The 14,118-nt window shown below is 45.9% G+C and overlaps 1 protein-coding gene across 3 annotated transcripts in view; it reads right to left on the bottom strand.

Moving 5' to 3' along the window:
- LOC133496665 (kelch-like protein 29) overlaps window positions 1-14,118 on the bottom strand; it is a 173,860-nt gene that overhangs the window by 64,729 nt on the left and 95,013 nt on the right. For all 3 annotated transcript variants that reach the window (XM_061812508.1, XM_061812510.1, XM_061812509.1), the window contains 2 exons: window positions 13,668-13,806; window positions 10,811-11,299 (listed from right to left, as the gene is read on the bottom strand). In XM_061812508.1, the coding sequence (XP_061668492.1) occupies window positions 10,811-11,299; window positions 13,668-13,806 (628 nt within the window). The remainder of the gene's footprint in view (window positions 1-10,810; window positions 11,300-13,667; window positions 13,807-14,118) is intronic.

Genomic DNA, 14,118 nt, shown 5'->3' with positions numbered 1-14,118 from the left:
GTTTACTATCCTATGAAAAAAAAAAAAGGTTGTAAATATTTAATTAACATGTAATAAAATCAAACTTAACGCATGAAAAAAATTTTAAGGCCTGAACTTTTGCAATTTCAACCACACGACACAAATGTCTCAAGTTACTTTCAGCGTCTTTTACCCTTCACGGCGGCATCGCGTTCACGACTCGCCGCGTTTCAGGCCGGCTTCTCGCCATGTCCACAAACACAATAACAACGTTTTAATGTCAGCTGAGCCCTTTAAGAATAAATGTCACTGTGTCCCCGCCGCGCGTTTACTGGCCGACGTCCTAAAAGTCAAAGCGGCCCAAGCCGAAAGGTTAGTTTGGGGGTGGGGGGGGGGTATGCAAACCTCGTCTTTGACCCTAACTGAACTATTTTTTTTTTTAAATAAAGTTTTTCTGTCACTAATATGTGTCCATGTTTAAGTATGACAGCTGTGACATTATTTTTCATTTTCCTGAGGACAAGCACAATATTTATAATTCAACAATTAATGATTCAGTATAAATACACCACGACAGCGTAAAATAACGACACGGCGATAATCAAACCCTCCCGTCATCTGCCAAAATAAAAAAATATCGATAATGTCGTGATCCGGCTTCGTTCGACGGCATCGCGCTCTCTGCGCCCCGCGCGGGATTTTCGTTCGCGGTCGGGAGCCATTATCATCCGTCTCCGTCGCGCGCAAACTATCCATCTTCCCCGTGCCGACCTTGTTGCTAACTCCCAGGAATAATAAGATGGAAGGGGGGGGGGGCTATTCCTGCTAATGTCTGCGCTCGTCATTAGTATTTATTAGATGTCCTGCATGCATTATCAAAGCCATTTAAAAGTTTTCTGGGCAGAAGTTTGACTCGTGTACTGCTGAATTGCTTCTGCGCCAGCCGAGGCTCGCTTGCCCCCACCCCCCCCACCCCCGCCGCAATTAAGCCTTCATCCGCCACACTGCAGACGGAGCTTCCTGGTAGCATCTGCCGCGTTTACCAGAGGTGGGAAGTAAACAACGACTCGTTCTTTTGAGTTTTAATTTGTTCCGCGATCGAGCCTATGACTCAATTTCTCCATTGAAATGAAGTCAAATGCTATTACTTTACACCGCGGCTTATTGGTAATGCGCGCCGCAAAAACACTTTGGCATAATCCGCCGCGAGACGGCGGCTCTCGGTGTAAGATCTGGCTGAAAAGATTGAGGCGCTTTTAAGAGTGAAATGATGTTCACGTTCTTCTTCTTTTCCTTTCGGCTTGTCCCGGTAGGGGTCGCCACAGCGTGTCATCTTTTTCCATCCAAGGCTATCTCGTGGATCTTCCTCATTAACACCCACAGTCTTTATGTCCTCCATCAACCTTTTCTTTAGTCTTCCTCTCGCTCTTTTGCCTGGCAGCTCCATCCTCAGCACCCTTCTCTCTCGCCTCTGGACATGTCCAAACCATCAAAGTCTGCTCTCTCTAACCTTGTCTCCAAAACATCCAACTTTGGCTGTCCCGCCAATGATCTTATTTTTAATCCTATCCAACCTGCTCAGTCCAAGCGAGAACTTCAACATCTTCATTTCTGCCACCTCCAGTTCTGCTTCCTGCTGTTTCTTCAGTTCCACCGTCTCGAATCTGTACATCATGGCCGGCCTCACCACCGTTTTATAAACTTTTCCCTTCATCCTAGCGGAGACTCTTCTGTTCCACCCCGCTTGGACCAGTTTCTTCACTTCCTTTACCACACTCCCCGTTGCTCTGTGTTGTTGACCGCAAGTATTTGAAGTCATCCACCCTCGCCATCTCTTCTCCCTGGAGCTTCACCATTTCTCCTCCGCTGTGAATCAATTTGCTTTGACATCAACAGGCTAAGTGAACGACTGACGGGCAAATGTCAAATGGCTCTCGCGCAACCTTTCCCACCTGGAGAACGACCAGTATTTAATGTGGAACATGGGAAATTTGCCATGTTTCAAAGCCACTGTCATCGCGTTTAGAGCCAAAACGATGAGAATTGTGTCAATTCCCCAATGTTTGTCGTATCATGTTTTTGTTCCAATGACTTGTGTGAAGCCAATACTGAAAAAATTTCCCTAAACAGGCCCTCAAAATACTGTAAAAAGTTCTTTGTGGTAAGTTGACTCTAGACTGTCATGCAAAACAAATATAGAGGCGGTGAAAATATGAGGTAGTATCAGTTTATAGCCGCGCGACTTGAATCACATTGGTTGTAAATGTCTCCTTGGATATGTTCGTGCCGCGGAAATCAACTTTATTTGATGACGGGCTTTCATGGCGCTCATAAAGTTTTTCCATTAAGTTTTTCGGGGGTTGGGGGGGGGCAATAAGTGCCGCTCCCCGGTGCCAAATGGACTCCAGCTGTTTCTACATCTTTCTTTACTGGTTTACAGTTCCCGATTGCATTTTGCTAACTAAATATATTGTAGGCTATTAATGATGCATTTGAGAAAACTGGGAAATTTGCCCTTTTGGTTGGGGGGGTGGGAGATGGTCTCAAAATATCAGGATCATTGAGAGGATTTGTCCATGTATACGTGGGCCTGTTCTTCACTGCAACCCGCTTTAAGATCAATTCTTTCGATAGCCATGTGTGGGGTCACGCCGCTGCATAAATTTGAGTACGTGAAGCTGGAATTTTCTTCATGAATCTGCGAGCAGGAACTCCGAACTGGACTTGAAGTTGCAATGACTCGAACGGACGTGCCCAAAAGGAGATCAGGTGTGAGGTGGGAACGGGATTACGGATGTACAACCTGATCTGTCGGGGCCGCGGGTTCGGGCCGGCGACGTTCAAAGCTTTATCGCCGAGATCCGAGTGATTAATGAAGCCGCCGCTGCGTTGTGTACGTGAGGAAGTCGGCGAGGGATGATCAGTCTTAATGAGCTATCCGCCGTCCGTGCATTAATTGCGCGCAGATATAATGCACGGGGGCTTCTGGCGGGGGTTCCTTGGCTTTCAAATACGATAACGAGGGAGAGCGAGCGAGGGGAGCGGGTGGTGGTTTTTCCTACCGCCGGCAGATTCCAAACCCACCCCCTTTCCCCTCTCTCTTCTGGCTCCAAAGGGGCCGAGATGTACGAGAAACTTCGAGACTGAAGCCGTGCTTATCTCAGCTAAAGGGGCCGACCTCTAATGACTGGGGTGGGCATAAAAACAATTAACCGATTAACCGACTGTTAAAATTGGTCTTTTTAAGCGTATTCCTTGCAATTTAGAAGAAAAACGGGATGCGCGGAACGAGGTACACTCGAGTTTTAGACGAACACGTACTGAATATTGAGCCAAACGATCAAATGGATCATTAAATGTTACAAACTAAATTGTTTACGATCACAGGGAGTAAAAGATCGTCAGAAGATGATAGCACTGAAGAAGTGTCCAATCAACTTGCTATTTTTGGATGGTTACCAGATGCTAAACTGAGCCACACAAACATCAACATCTAAGTACTCGAGCCTGTGTACATTTTTTTTTTTTTTTGCGTGCTGCCAAACAGGAAACAAAGATGGCGAGCGATGAGAAAGCGGGCCCTCGGTCTCACGGCGGCCGCCTTGATTAATCCACTTGGGGTGGCTATGGCAAAACTGTTTGCGGCAACGTCTAAAATCGAAACCACGAGCGGCGTGGCGTTAATAATACCATTTAGACCGCTTTATCTCGACGAGCGCTAGTGATCTACAGCACCTTCAAACAGGTCTCGGCGGCAGCCCACACTTGCGTACTGCCTCGGATGCTTATGCGAAGCGTCGAAATCTTTCGTGCCAGTGGTCACGCTATGAGACTAGGTATACACTCTGATGAGGTTTTTTTTTGTGTGCGTGTTTGCAGAGTTGCTGGACGGACGTGCAAATGGGAAGGTGGAGCAACTGACAACTAGCTTGCTGTACCTCTAAATATGCCCTTTATTCTAATCCAGACTCCAAAACGCTAATCCACAAACTCTAGACCTAAACATTACCTTGATACTACCCCGAACAAATACCATGTTGGAGAAAGAGCAGTTTACAATGCACATAACGCCACCTACATGAAATGATTGGGCTCATTCCAATGAAATTGGACATCAAAAGATAAACATTGCAATGAAAACCGAGCACAGGAGGCTGCTGCCCAGGTAATATAATATTTTGTGGCTCACATGGCTCATTGCCTGCCCCAAGTAGCTGTAAACAATTGCACGTTGGTGATTGTGAGCAGGCTCCGTGTTTAGCGCAGAGGTGAGAGCGACTGCCGTGTTAGCTCTTTATAAAATGCGCTCTAAGTAGAAAGAAAAAGTTTCATTACAGTAACGCAGTAAACCATTAAGTCTGACTGACATTTAAGACACACATTTCTATGGCAAACCGCTGTGCTGATCTTAACTCGGTGGGCCATCTTAATTGTGTTTGTAAGGGCTGCTCCTTCCTCCCCCGGTGATGTCTGATGTGAGCTGACTGGAAGATGAACTCCCCGGGCAGGCGGGGAGGCTGCGTGTCACTGCATGCGGATGTCTAACGTAGGCCTGTTGCCTCCTCGAGTGCATTTACGCATGTGATGGTCTCCGCCGCTTGTGTGTGAGCGAAGCACCAGTAAAGGCCATTGAGGCGGAAGCGAGCGTTAAGTGTCAGATAAAAACCTTGTTTTTTAAACTGGATATGTGTCAAAACCAAACGACGGCATGGACTATGTACAAAACGGACGCGCTTCATGGACAGTTCCAGCAGCCAATGAAAACGCCACAAAAAGAAAAATTTTGCACCCTACATATACGCTAGCACTACCTCAGGGATGGGTAACAGATTCGTAATCAGGGCTACGAGGAGGCGACATAGGACTGCGCCACTTGCTAACCAGATCTCCCCGGGAATCCCGTTGTCTCACGACGGTCGCATTTTGTTCACAGTAGCCCAAAACTGGGCTATCGTGGCCAGCGCTAACCCAATTTGAAGATATATATATATCGTGATACCCCGAACATCCATCCATTATCTACCGCTTTTCTGGGTCGGGTCGCGGGTGAAGTAGCTTCAGCAGGGATACCCAGAGTTCCCTTTCCCCAGCCACTTCTTCCAGCTCTTCCGGAGGGAACCCGAGGCGTTCCCAGACCAGCCCAGAGACATAGTCTCTCCAGCGTGTCCTGGGCCGTCCTCGGGGTCTCTTTCCGGTGGGACACCCTCCGGAGGAAACTCATTTCGGCCGCTTGTATCCGGGATCTTGTTCTTTCGGTCACGAGCCACAGCTCATGCCCATAGGAGAGGAGAGGAACGTAGATCGACTGGTAAATTGAGATCACCTTTCGACTTATCTCCCTCTTTACCACAACGGACCGATACGAAGTCCGCATCACTGCAGACGCTGCACAGATCCGTCTGTCGATCTCCCGCTCCATTCTTCCCTCACTCGTGAAGAACACTCCAGGGTACTTGAACTCCTCCACTTGGGGAAGGATCTCATCGCCGACCTGGAGAGGGCACGTCACCCTTTTCCGACTGAGGACCATAGTCTCAGATTTGGAGGTGCTGATTCTCATCCCATCTGCTCCACACTCGGCTGCGAATTGCTCCAGTGAGAGTTGGAGATCACGGCTTGATGAAGCCAACAGAACCGCATCATCTGCAAAGAGCAGAGATGCGATGCCGAGGCCACCAAACCGGGCGCCCTCTACGCCTCGGCTGCGCCTAGAAATCCTGCCCATAAAAGTTATGAACAGAATCGGTGACAAACGGCAGCCTTGGTGGAGCCTTAAAATGTAACGGAGCAAGTCCAAAACAAAGAACGCAAATTGTGACGATTAACTTTTTTTTTTTGCGTGTGTGCAGTTCGGTCAATCGATCCCGTTTCTGAGCGCCTCTGTGCCGAGCTCAACGCTTGCTTACTGTGGCTGACATCGAGCATCGATTTCAACGAGTTGCTCAATAGATCCGAGCTGCTTCTCGCAGCCCGTGCCCCGCACTCTAAAAGAGTACTTTAATCAACAATGTCAGTCACCTACGCTGACTGGGGAGTTTGTCTGGGCCAGCTGCACCACTTATTAGGGTTACAATAAAAAAGAATTTTTTTTTAAACGCAAAAAGGAGGGGAAGTGCACACCGTCGACAGGCAGGTATTACCACGAGTGCCTGCTGTGTGCGGCGAAACAAGGTGGGCAAAAATTATAGAGTGGCAACTGAAACATCACAGCAGGAGAGGAAGTTAAAAGTGCACACCAAGCAGACGATACACTGCACTTTCCTTTTTCCCTGACATATGCAGTCTCGCATAACTCATACTCGCTGTTTTGCACGGCCATTCAGCTCATTTGGCATTTGAGAAAATCGATGTAAAATCGGTTGACAAACAAATGAGCCAACTGATAGTGAGTCACGAGGTGGAGAAGTCTCATTTCTCTATTGTGAGACCTCTTACGCTCATTTCGGCACTGTAAAAAAAACATATAAGATGGTGGCTGACGTATATGTAGTGGCAGTATCCTTGCTGGTCATGGACATTAACTCGAATCGGAACTCAATAACCCTAAACCAGTCATCCGAACCCCTTACCCCCCAAGCCATTTTAGCCATTAAACCACAAACGCTAAACCCAAACTATAACCTGCTAGCCCTTATCACCGAACCCATAACAATAACCCAAAAGGCCTTACTCATAACAACTAACCCTGACCCAAAACCCCTCCCTAACACTGTTTGCGAATCCATTACTTACTGTACTGGTGTAGTAGTTTCATTGACTTTGTTGTTTACATTTCAGTGAACTTTCACTTTTACTCCACTTCTTCTTCTTTTTCTTTTGGCTTGTCGCCACAGGTGTGTCTTTTTTTTTTTTTTACATCTAAGCCTATCTCGTGCATCTTCCTCTCTAACGCCCTCAGTCTTCTTCAGCTCGCTCTTTTGCCTGGCAGCTCCACCCTCAGCACCCTTCTCTCTCGCCTCTGGACATGTCCAAACCATGGAAGTCTGCTCTCTCTAACCTTGTCTCCAAAACATCCAACTTTGGTTGTCCCTCTAAAGAGCTCATTTCTAAATTCCTCATTTCAACCTGCTCACTCCGAGCAAGAACCTCAACATCTTCATTTCTGCGACCTCGAGTTCTGCTTCCCGTTGTTTCTTCAGTGCCACCGTCTCTAATCCGTACATCATGGCCAGCCTCACCACTGTTTTATAGACTTTGCCCTTCATCCTGGCGGAGACTCTTTTGTCACATAGAACACCAGACACCTTGCAACCAACTGTTCCACCCCCCTATGACCCATTTCTTCACTCTCCATTGCCTTTATTCTTAAAAATGGGAACGAGTACACTTTTCCTCCATTCTTCTGGCATCTTCTCTCCTGCTATTACTCCACAGCCACCTTTAGATATCTCCACTGGTATGTCATCAGGGCCAGCTGTCTTTCCATTTTCCATCCAGTTCAGTGCCTTTCTAACTTCCTCTTTCCTAATCATTGCCACTTCCTGGTCATTCACGCTTGCACAATAAAATGTCTGCTGTCCTATTACGCCATCTTCGTTACTCGCCGCGACAAAAATGCAATTGCAATAAATTGGTCTCCTTTCATTTTGTTCAAATATGAACAAATAACGGTAAAACCATTCTTAATAAATTGCAGCTTGACAAAATGCCATGAATTTTGTGAAATCCCAGCACTCAATGCAGACAAGTTTTTCGTCTTTATCGCTCCTCCACACAAACCTAAAAGATGACACTCTACCCTGCCCCAAGCCTGAAGTCCCCTCGGATAGACTCCCACACATCCCTGACCCTAAGAAGGATTTTGACAACGGACGGCTGGATGGATTTGAATTATACGCTTAGCTGTGGCAGTCTTGTTTCAATTGTCACCTCAAACGGTCATTACACCATTGCAAAAATCCCAAAACTAATGGTGGCTTAAGGCTGTGTAAATACTTCATGTTTGCCGGTCAAGTGAATCTTGACACGAGCACGTATCGGCAGACGTGCGCACAAAGAAATAAAATCTGCTCATTGAAGCAGAGGGGGAGACAAATTGCAGTCTTTGAAGCAAAGACGGATCAAAGAGACAAGGTGCAATTTCTGCCACTGTTCTGTTTGGAGGCTGTCATCTGACCAAAAAAAAAAAAAAAAGCCACACCCGAAAGCACGCAGGCATTTAGCGGCCTGTTGTGTGGATTAAGAGCGCCGTCGGCGTCTCCGGGATTTGCCGTCAAACGCCGCGAATGCCGCGCCTCCCCGTCCCCGGCGAGGGGCGGAGGCGTGTCCTCGGGCGAGCGACTCGTTAAGAAGCGACGACGTCACTCAAGAGCACTTGGCTTGTTCGGCTTTTTGTCAAGCAATCACCGCCGAGTCCTTTCATGTCGGTCCCGTGAAGTGCGCCGCTGACGTCCTTTTCTGGCTTCCCTGAGAGCCTCCACAAAGCGATTCCGACTTCCTGTCCAGCAGCCGCGTTGCTCCTTTATCTTTGTTGCAAATGCATTTTTGAGGCCCTCCTACTTTACATACATTTCATAATACAGACTATTAATCCCCAAATGATTGTTTCCTTTGTTTTAAACTATTTGAATTTTTTTTTTTCATTTTGTATTTTTAATTCCAAGATTTGCCTTTTCTCAATCATTACTATGATCCATTCATTTAATGTTTTTTTTTTAAAACATTTAACTATATTTTTATTTGTTTTGTACTTTTTACATTTTAGCCAAACTTTATAGTTTATACAACAAACAAACAGACAAGACATGACTAAATAACAAATAACAGACTAACTAAACATATATGCAGTGTATATATTTGTTAACTGGTTATAAGCAAACTGATTATTAGTAAGCTTGTTTGAGTTAAAATTAACAGACTAAAAAAAGCATTTTGAGAAAGATTGGTTGCTAGAATCTTGAAGACGTGAATGTGATTTGTCCTGGAATCTGTCATTTGTTTTAAGCTACAACATTTACCGACTACCACCTGTTAAAAGGGTTTGCTAACCAGTTACTAGCTAGCTCGAATGGCGAGCAGCTACTGCACTTTTATCAGAACTGGATGACAGAATAAAAGTTTTTTTTTTTAAACTAGTCCTTGCCCTTTCCCAAATGGTTTCCATCATCTCTTAATCACATAAAATTTTTCTGGCCTGTTAAGATTATTGATACGTTACCATTTACCAGTTACTTGATTTCTTTGTTGTTGCTGTGAAAATGTCAGGAAATGGATGGATGATTGGATTGATTGGTTGAAAATGTAAAAATTACAATCGCGGATTGTTGTCGTCGGTTACGCTGGACTCTTCTGCAGACACGTTCTGGTCCTGCGACGCCGTAACAGCCGTCAAGCTCTGACATCCTGGGCCTCTTAGTGGGAGGTCAACAGAACCGCGCGGGTACGGGGCTTAATGGATCGTGACAGCAAAAATTCTCATTTTATAGAGACCAGACCGAGCCGACAATCCTGTCTAATTATCCGTTTGCAATTCTACCTACACTCTCATTTCAATGTAGCGCAGGCAGGCCACAAAATAATTGCTTTTCTGCAATCTACGAGTTCATTTGCCTTTGTTTTATTGATCGCAATGAGTCGGGAGGTGGCGCGGGTTTAGTGGGGGGGGGGGGGGGGAGTGTGTGTGTCGAAAAACAATCTCAACCTAAATGAAAAGCTTCATTAAATGTGAAAATTGTAGCGGGAATAGCGAACATCTGTTTCTGACGTGTCCCTGCGTCGTAAACTCCAAGGTTAAAACCAGACGGCGAATTCAGCCCGCGGGCCGTGAATCTACTTCGCCAACGACGTCGGAGAGTTGGAAACTGAAAGGTATTTGTGCAAAAGGATGATTTGGGGTGTCAAGACAGACCTGGTTTATCTATCAGCAGAGATGCTTCAGTTGAGTCGGAGTCTGTGGAAGGTGCATTAGCATCCTGGAATAAGGTACAACATGTTTCTTTGGCTTGAGGCCCAAACCATTTATTTCCACTGAACCTAACCCACTAAAACATCAACATTAAAACATTATTCCATTTTCCAAGCTGCTCATCCTCACAAGGATCACGGGAGTGCTGGAACCCAACCCAGCTAACTTTGGGCAAAAGGCAGACTACACCCTGAAGTGGGCCACGTAGACACCATCACTGAGCAGGAATCAATCCTAAGTTGACAGCACCAAAGTGTAGCACTCCACCATTGGCTACCTCGATAGTTAACCTGAAACCAGTAACCCATTAGTCCTGACCCTAATCCCCAAAACTCAGTTCCCCAACCACTGTTGAGGCACGGCACCCATTTCACATTCATAAAAATCTCATGAGACAGAATCAAACAAAAATGTCACTCAAAACATATGAATATTGAAACAATAATGATCTCATCGTAATTTATGCACAAATGTACTTAATGTGAAATCTGGTTCTGTTGAATCAAAGCTGATATGATCGCACCAAGTCACAACTTATTCAACAGGTGGCTACAAAAGTTTGTTGCGGAATTTGAAATTGCGGAAAACGTGATCATCTGTCGAGGCACACTTGGGTCCCAACGGTACCTCGGTGGCTAAATAATTCCACTAACCAAGAAACCAAACCCAAAAATGCTTAGCTACCCATTCAAACCTAACCGTAATCCTAACCCAAACCCATTAACCCGATCCACTCACCCCGATACCTTAAATCCGGCAGCCATTCCAGCATCACAAAATGCAAAAATCTAACAGTGCTTTGTGGCCACCTGGCAGAGAAACACACATTCTTTTAAAAAAATACTCATAGAAGATCGATTGTTGCCTTTTTGTCCAAGGCAGAGCCCAATCAGAACCACCATGATTCTCCATACGTTACTCGTGGTAACCCCGCCGCTCGCTTACCTATCGGATGTCCCGGATCGCTGAACTCGTACTTCCCCATCCCGACCGTCCGCAGCATTTGCAGCCCGTTCAGACCCTCCTGATTGTCGGCGGTGGGCGGGGTGGGGGCGGCGACGGGGGCGTGCGCGGCGACCCCCTGTCCGTTGGTGAGTTGGACGAGGCCCGGGTGGTGGGCGCTCAAGTGGCCGTTCCCCAAAATGCCGTGGGGGCTGGGGTGCACCACGTGATTGGACGGCGCGGTGGCGTAGGGCGGCTGGCCGGGCAGGCTCAGCACCATGGCGGGCGGCTGCGGGGTGGACTGCGGCGTCAGCTGGAAGTGGGCGGTCATGAGGGAGTGCTGATGATGGGGCGGGGGCACCGACGTCACCCCGATGACGGGCGACTGCGCCGTCACGCTGTGGTTGTAAGATGGCGGCTGGGGGAGGGCGTAGGTGTGGGGCAGGAGGCTGGGCTGGCTGACGGCGGCGACCGGCGCCACCCAGGCCGGACCTGGCGAAAACAAAAACAAATACAAATCCATCAATCTATCAATTTTCAAATGTTTATCGAGTGAGGACATATTTTACATCCATTTTTCGCACAATCATACAATCCTTTCCAGATTTGAAGGGTTGACGACAAGTGTCCTGGAACCTAACAACCAAGAACGAAAAGTTCCCGGAACTCAAGGTGAAGTGGGTTATTTAAAATGCAATTCTGTACAGTACTTATATTTTTCATCCAACTTTCAAAAACACGTTTGTGCAATCGTCCGACAGCTGCGCCGCTTACTGACAGGCTGAGGCCGCGTATGAATATTTTTGTATTCCTTATAACACAACCTCCCTTATGTATAATTAACCCCGGTGTAAGATCAACATCATCATGAGAGTTTAGCAAAGAGCAAACAAATTCAATGTGCTTTTTATGCCACTGTGGACTGTGTGTTTATCCGCATACTCTGAGCCAATCATTTCCTAGCCTGAGGCGGTCGGTGCATAGGGTGCGCTGGGAAGACGCAACCATATTGGACCCCAAATGATGCCTCCCTGCCATGCCTTCCTGCCACCTTCTAAAAATACCCGAGCACTGAATCAAAAAGGCCAAAGTCTAACCTGTGCTTTAAAAAAAAAAAGGGGGGGGAGGGAGGGAGGGAGGGAGGGAGGAAGTGGCGGGACGACGCTAGTATTATTCATGACGTGGAGGTGCCGATGTAGAAGTCAGACAGCTAACTAGCGCTGCCTTCCTTGCCCACCTACCTCAGCCCAGTTCACCCTACTTACTGCCAGCAATTATTTACTATACGACAAAAATACCGGGGCTAAAAATTAAAATCAAAATAAAAACCCCAGGCAAATGATTTCACGTGTAATTTATTTGTCATTATTATCGCTATGAAAAAATGTTGCTAACTGATACATTTGCATTTGTACTTTTTTCTGGTCTCAATAGCCTAACCTTGATAAATAAAGGTGAAATACATGAATAAATAAAAAATTTCTCAATCGAGCGTTCATAGTTTGCTGTAGAAGAGCACTCAAGTGACCCTTTTTTTTTTTTTTTTTGCTGTAACACCAGTCTGATGATATTCTTGCTAAAAAGAGACATTTTGGGCGAGTCGCGGCAGGTCAGGCAAGGAAATTAACTGCTCTGGGGCGAAGCCATTCTGGGTGGCTTCATTACAATAAGTCTTAGGGAGGAAAAAAAATCGAAAAAAGAGGAAACGGAGAGACAAGGGCATGAATAGCAAACTGTATAATACCGTCGACAGCGCTTTGACGTGGGCTAAGTCCACTAAGGTGGCTTCTTAGCATGTACGATCTTGACATTTCTATAATGTCATGCGTGAACAGGCAGGTTTATGTAAAAAAAAAAAAAAAAAAGCAGCTGTTTGTTCATTACGCCGAGTGGTAGTGCGTGCAAAGTATACAAGTTGCAAGCCGTGTACATTATATAGTGCATGGCTACAGGGAAGGCTGATTAGCATTAGCATAATATAGTAACATTATGATCTTTGTTGACAAAAAGCTGCTTGATATACTGGATGAGAGCTATTACAGACAAACAGAGCACGTGCAAAACAATCAAAATACAATAAATAACAATAAGAAGGCTCAATAACATTTGCAGGACAGAGGACCACCACGTAGTTACCGTATTTTCTGCACTATAAGGCGCATCTAAAAGCCTTTCATTTTCTCAAAAGCCGACGGTGCGCCTTACACATGGATCAATATTGAGCCTTTACTGCGGCTCCATCTAACGAATGCATAACGTAATCCCAGCTTCTACTGTAGCATCTATTCTATGCGCCTTATAATGGGGTGCGCCTTATATATGAAAAAGGTTTTCAAATAGGCCATTCATTGAAGGTGCGCCTTATAATGCAGTGCGCCTTATAGTGCGGAAAATACGGTATTTCTTTGCAAAAAGATGCAATCATATCAAGATACGGGAAACAGGAAGGAAATAGGAAGTAGACGCCTAAAACAACTCAACCAGGAACAGCAATAATCTTTGTTAGTATTAACAAAAAGCAGGAACATGTATTTAAATTGTTGCTTGATATACGGTAGAATGTAAAAGTACGTAAAGTTTTTAGTTTACAAAAAGCTGGCCTATATACTGGCTAAACACGGGCACATAGGATAAGCCCACCAAAAATAACAAAAACTTTACTTCAAAATGCACAAATCCAAGTCCACTCCCACCCCCCACCCAAAAAAAAAACCCCTGTTAAATGGCCTATCAAGCAGCTAGCATGAGAAAGTAATGAAGTACCCAACATCTTAGAGCTCAATCACAAACACACAGACTCAAAATACATAGCGAAAAGTCATCTCCTCCTCCTCCCCCCAAAAAGCATTTTTTGCGTTACCCGCGGCCTCGCCATCCCGATGCTGCTTGCTGGGGGGCTCGTCCGTGTCCCACGGCGTGAGCTGGTTGATGGGCGTCTGTCCCCACCTCACGCCCGGCGTGAGCAGCAGGCCGGAGGGTTGGCCGTCCCCAGGAGAGACCTGCAAACGCGTCAACAGCTCATTAATTAGGATGATTACGAAGCCATACTAAAACAGTGGAGTTGCAAGTTTGAATCAAAATCAAAATAAAACAATAAATAAAATAAAACTAACATGATACATAGGGTTAGGGTCCTGCATCTTCCTGTGCTCTGTTTTGGTGGTGCAAATTTTTTTTTTTTAAAAAGCCCACAATTCTGGAAACAGCGATGTCCTTTGTCCATCAAAATAAAATGTTTTTATTTTCACACCTGCTATGTTGAAAAATTGTGTTTTGTGAAGAAAACCCGTTATCAGGCGAGCGCAGCCTGA

Source organism: Syngnathoides biaculeatus, chromosome 23 (genome assembly GCF_019802595.1).
Source record: "Syngnathoides biaculeatus isolate LvHL_M chromosome 23, ASM1980259v1, whole genome shotgun sequence".
In the NCBI taxonomy this organism is placed as follows: domain Eukaryota; kingdom Metazoa; phylum Chordata; class Actinopteri; order Syngnathiformes; family Syngnathidae; genus Syngnathoides; species Syngnathoides biaculeatus.
This window is presented reverse-complemented; position numbering and strand designations above follow the sequence as displayed.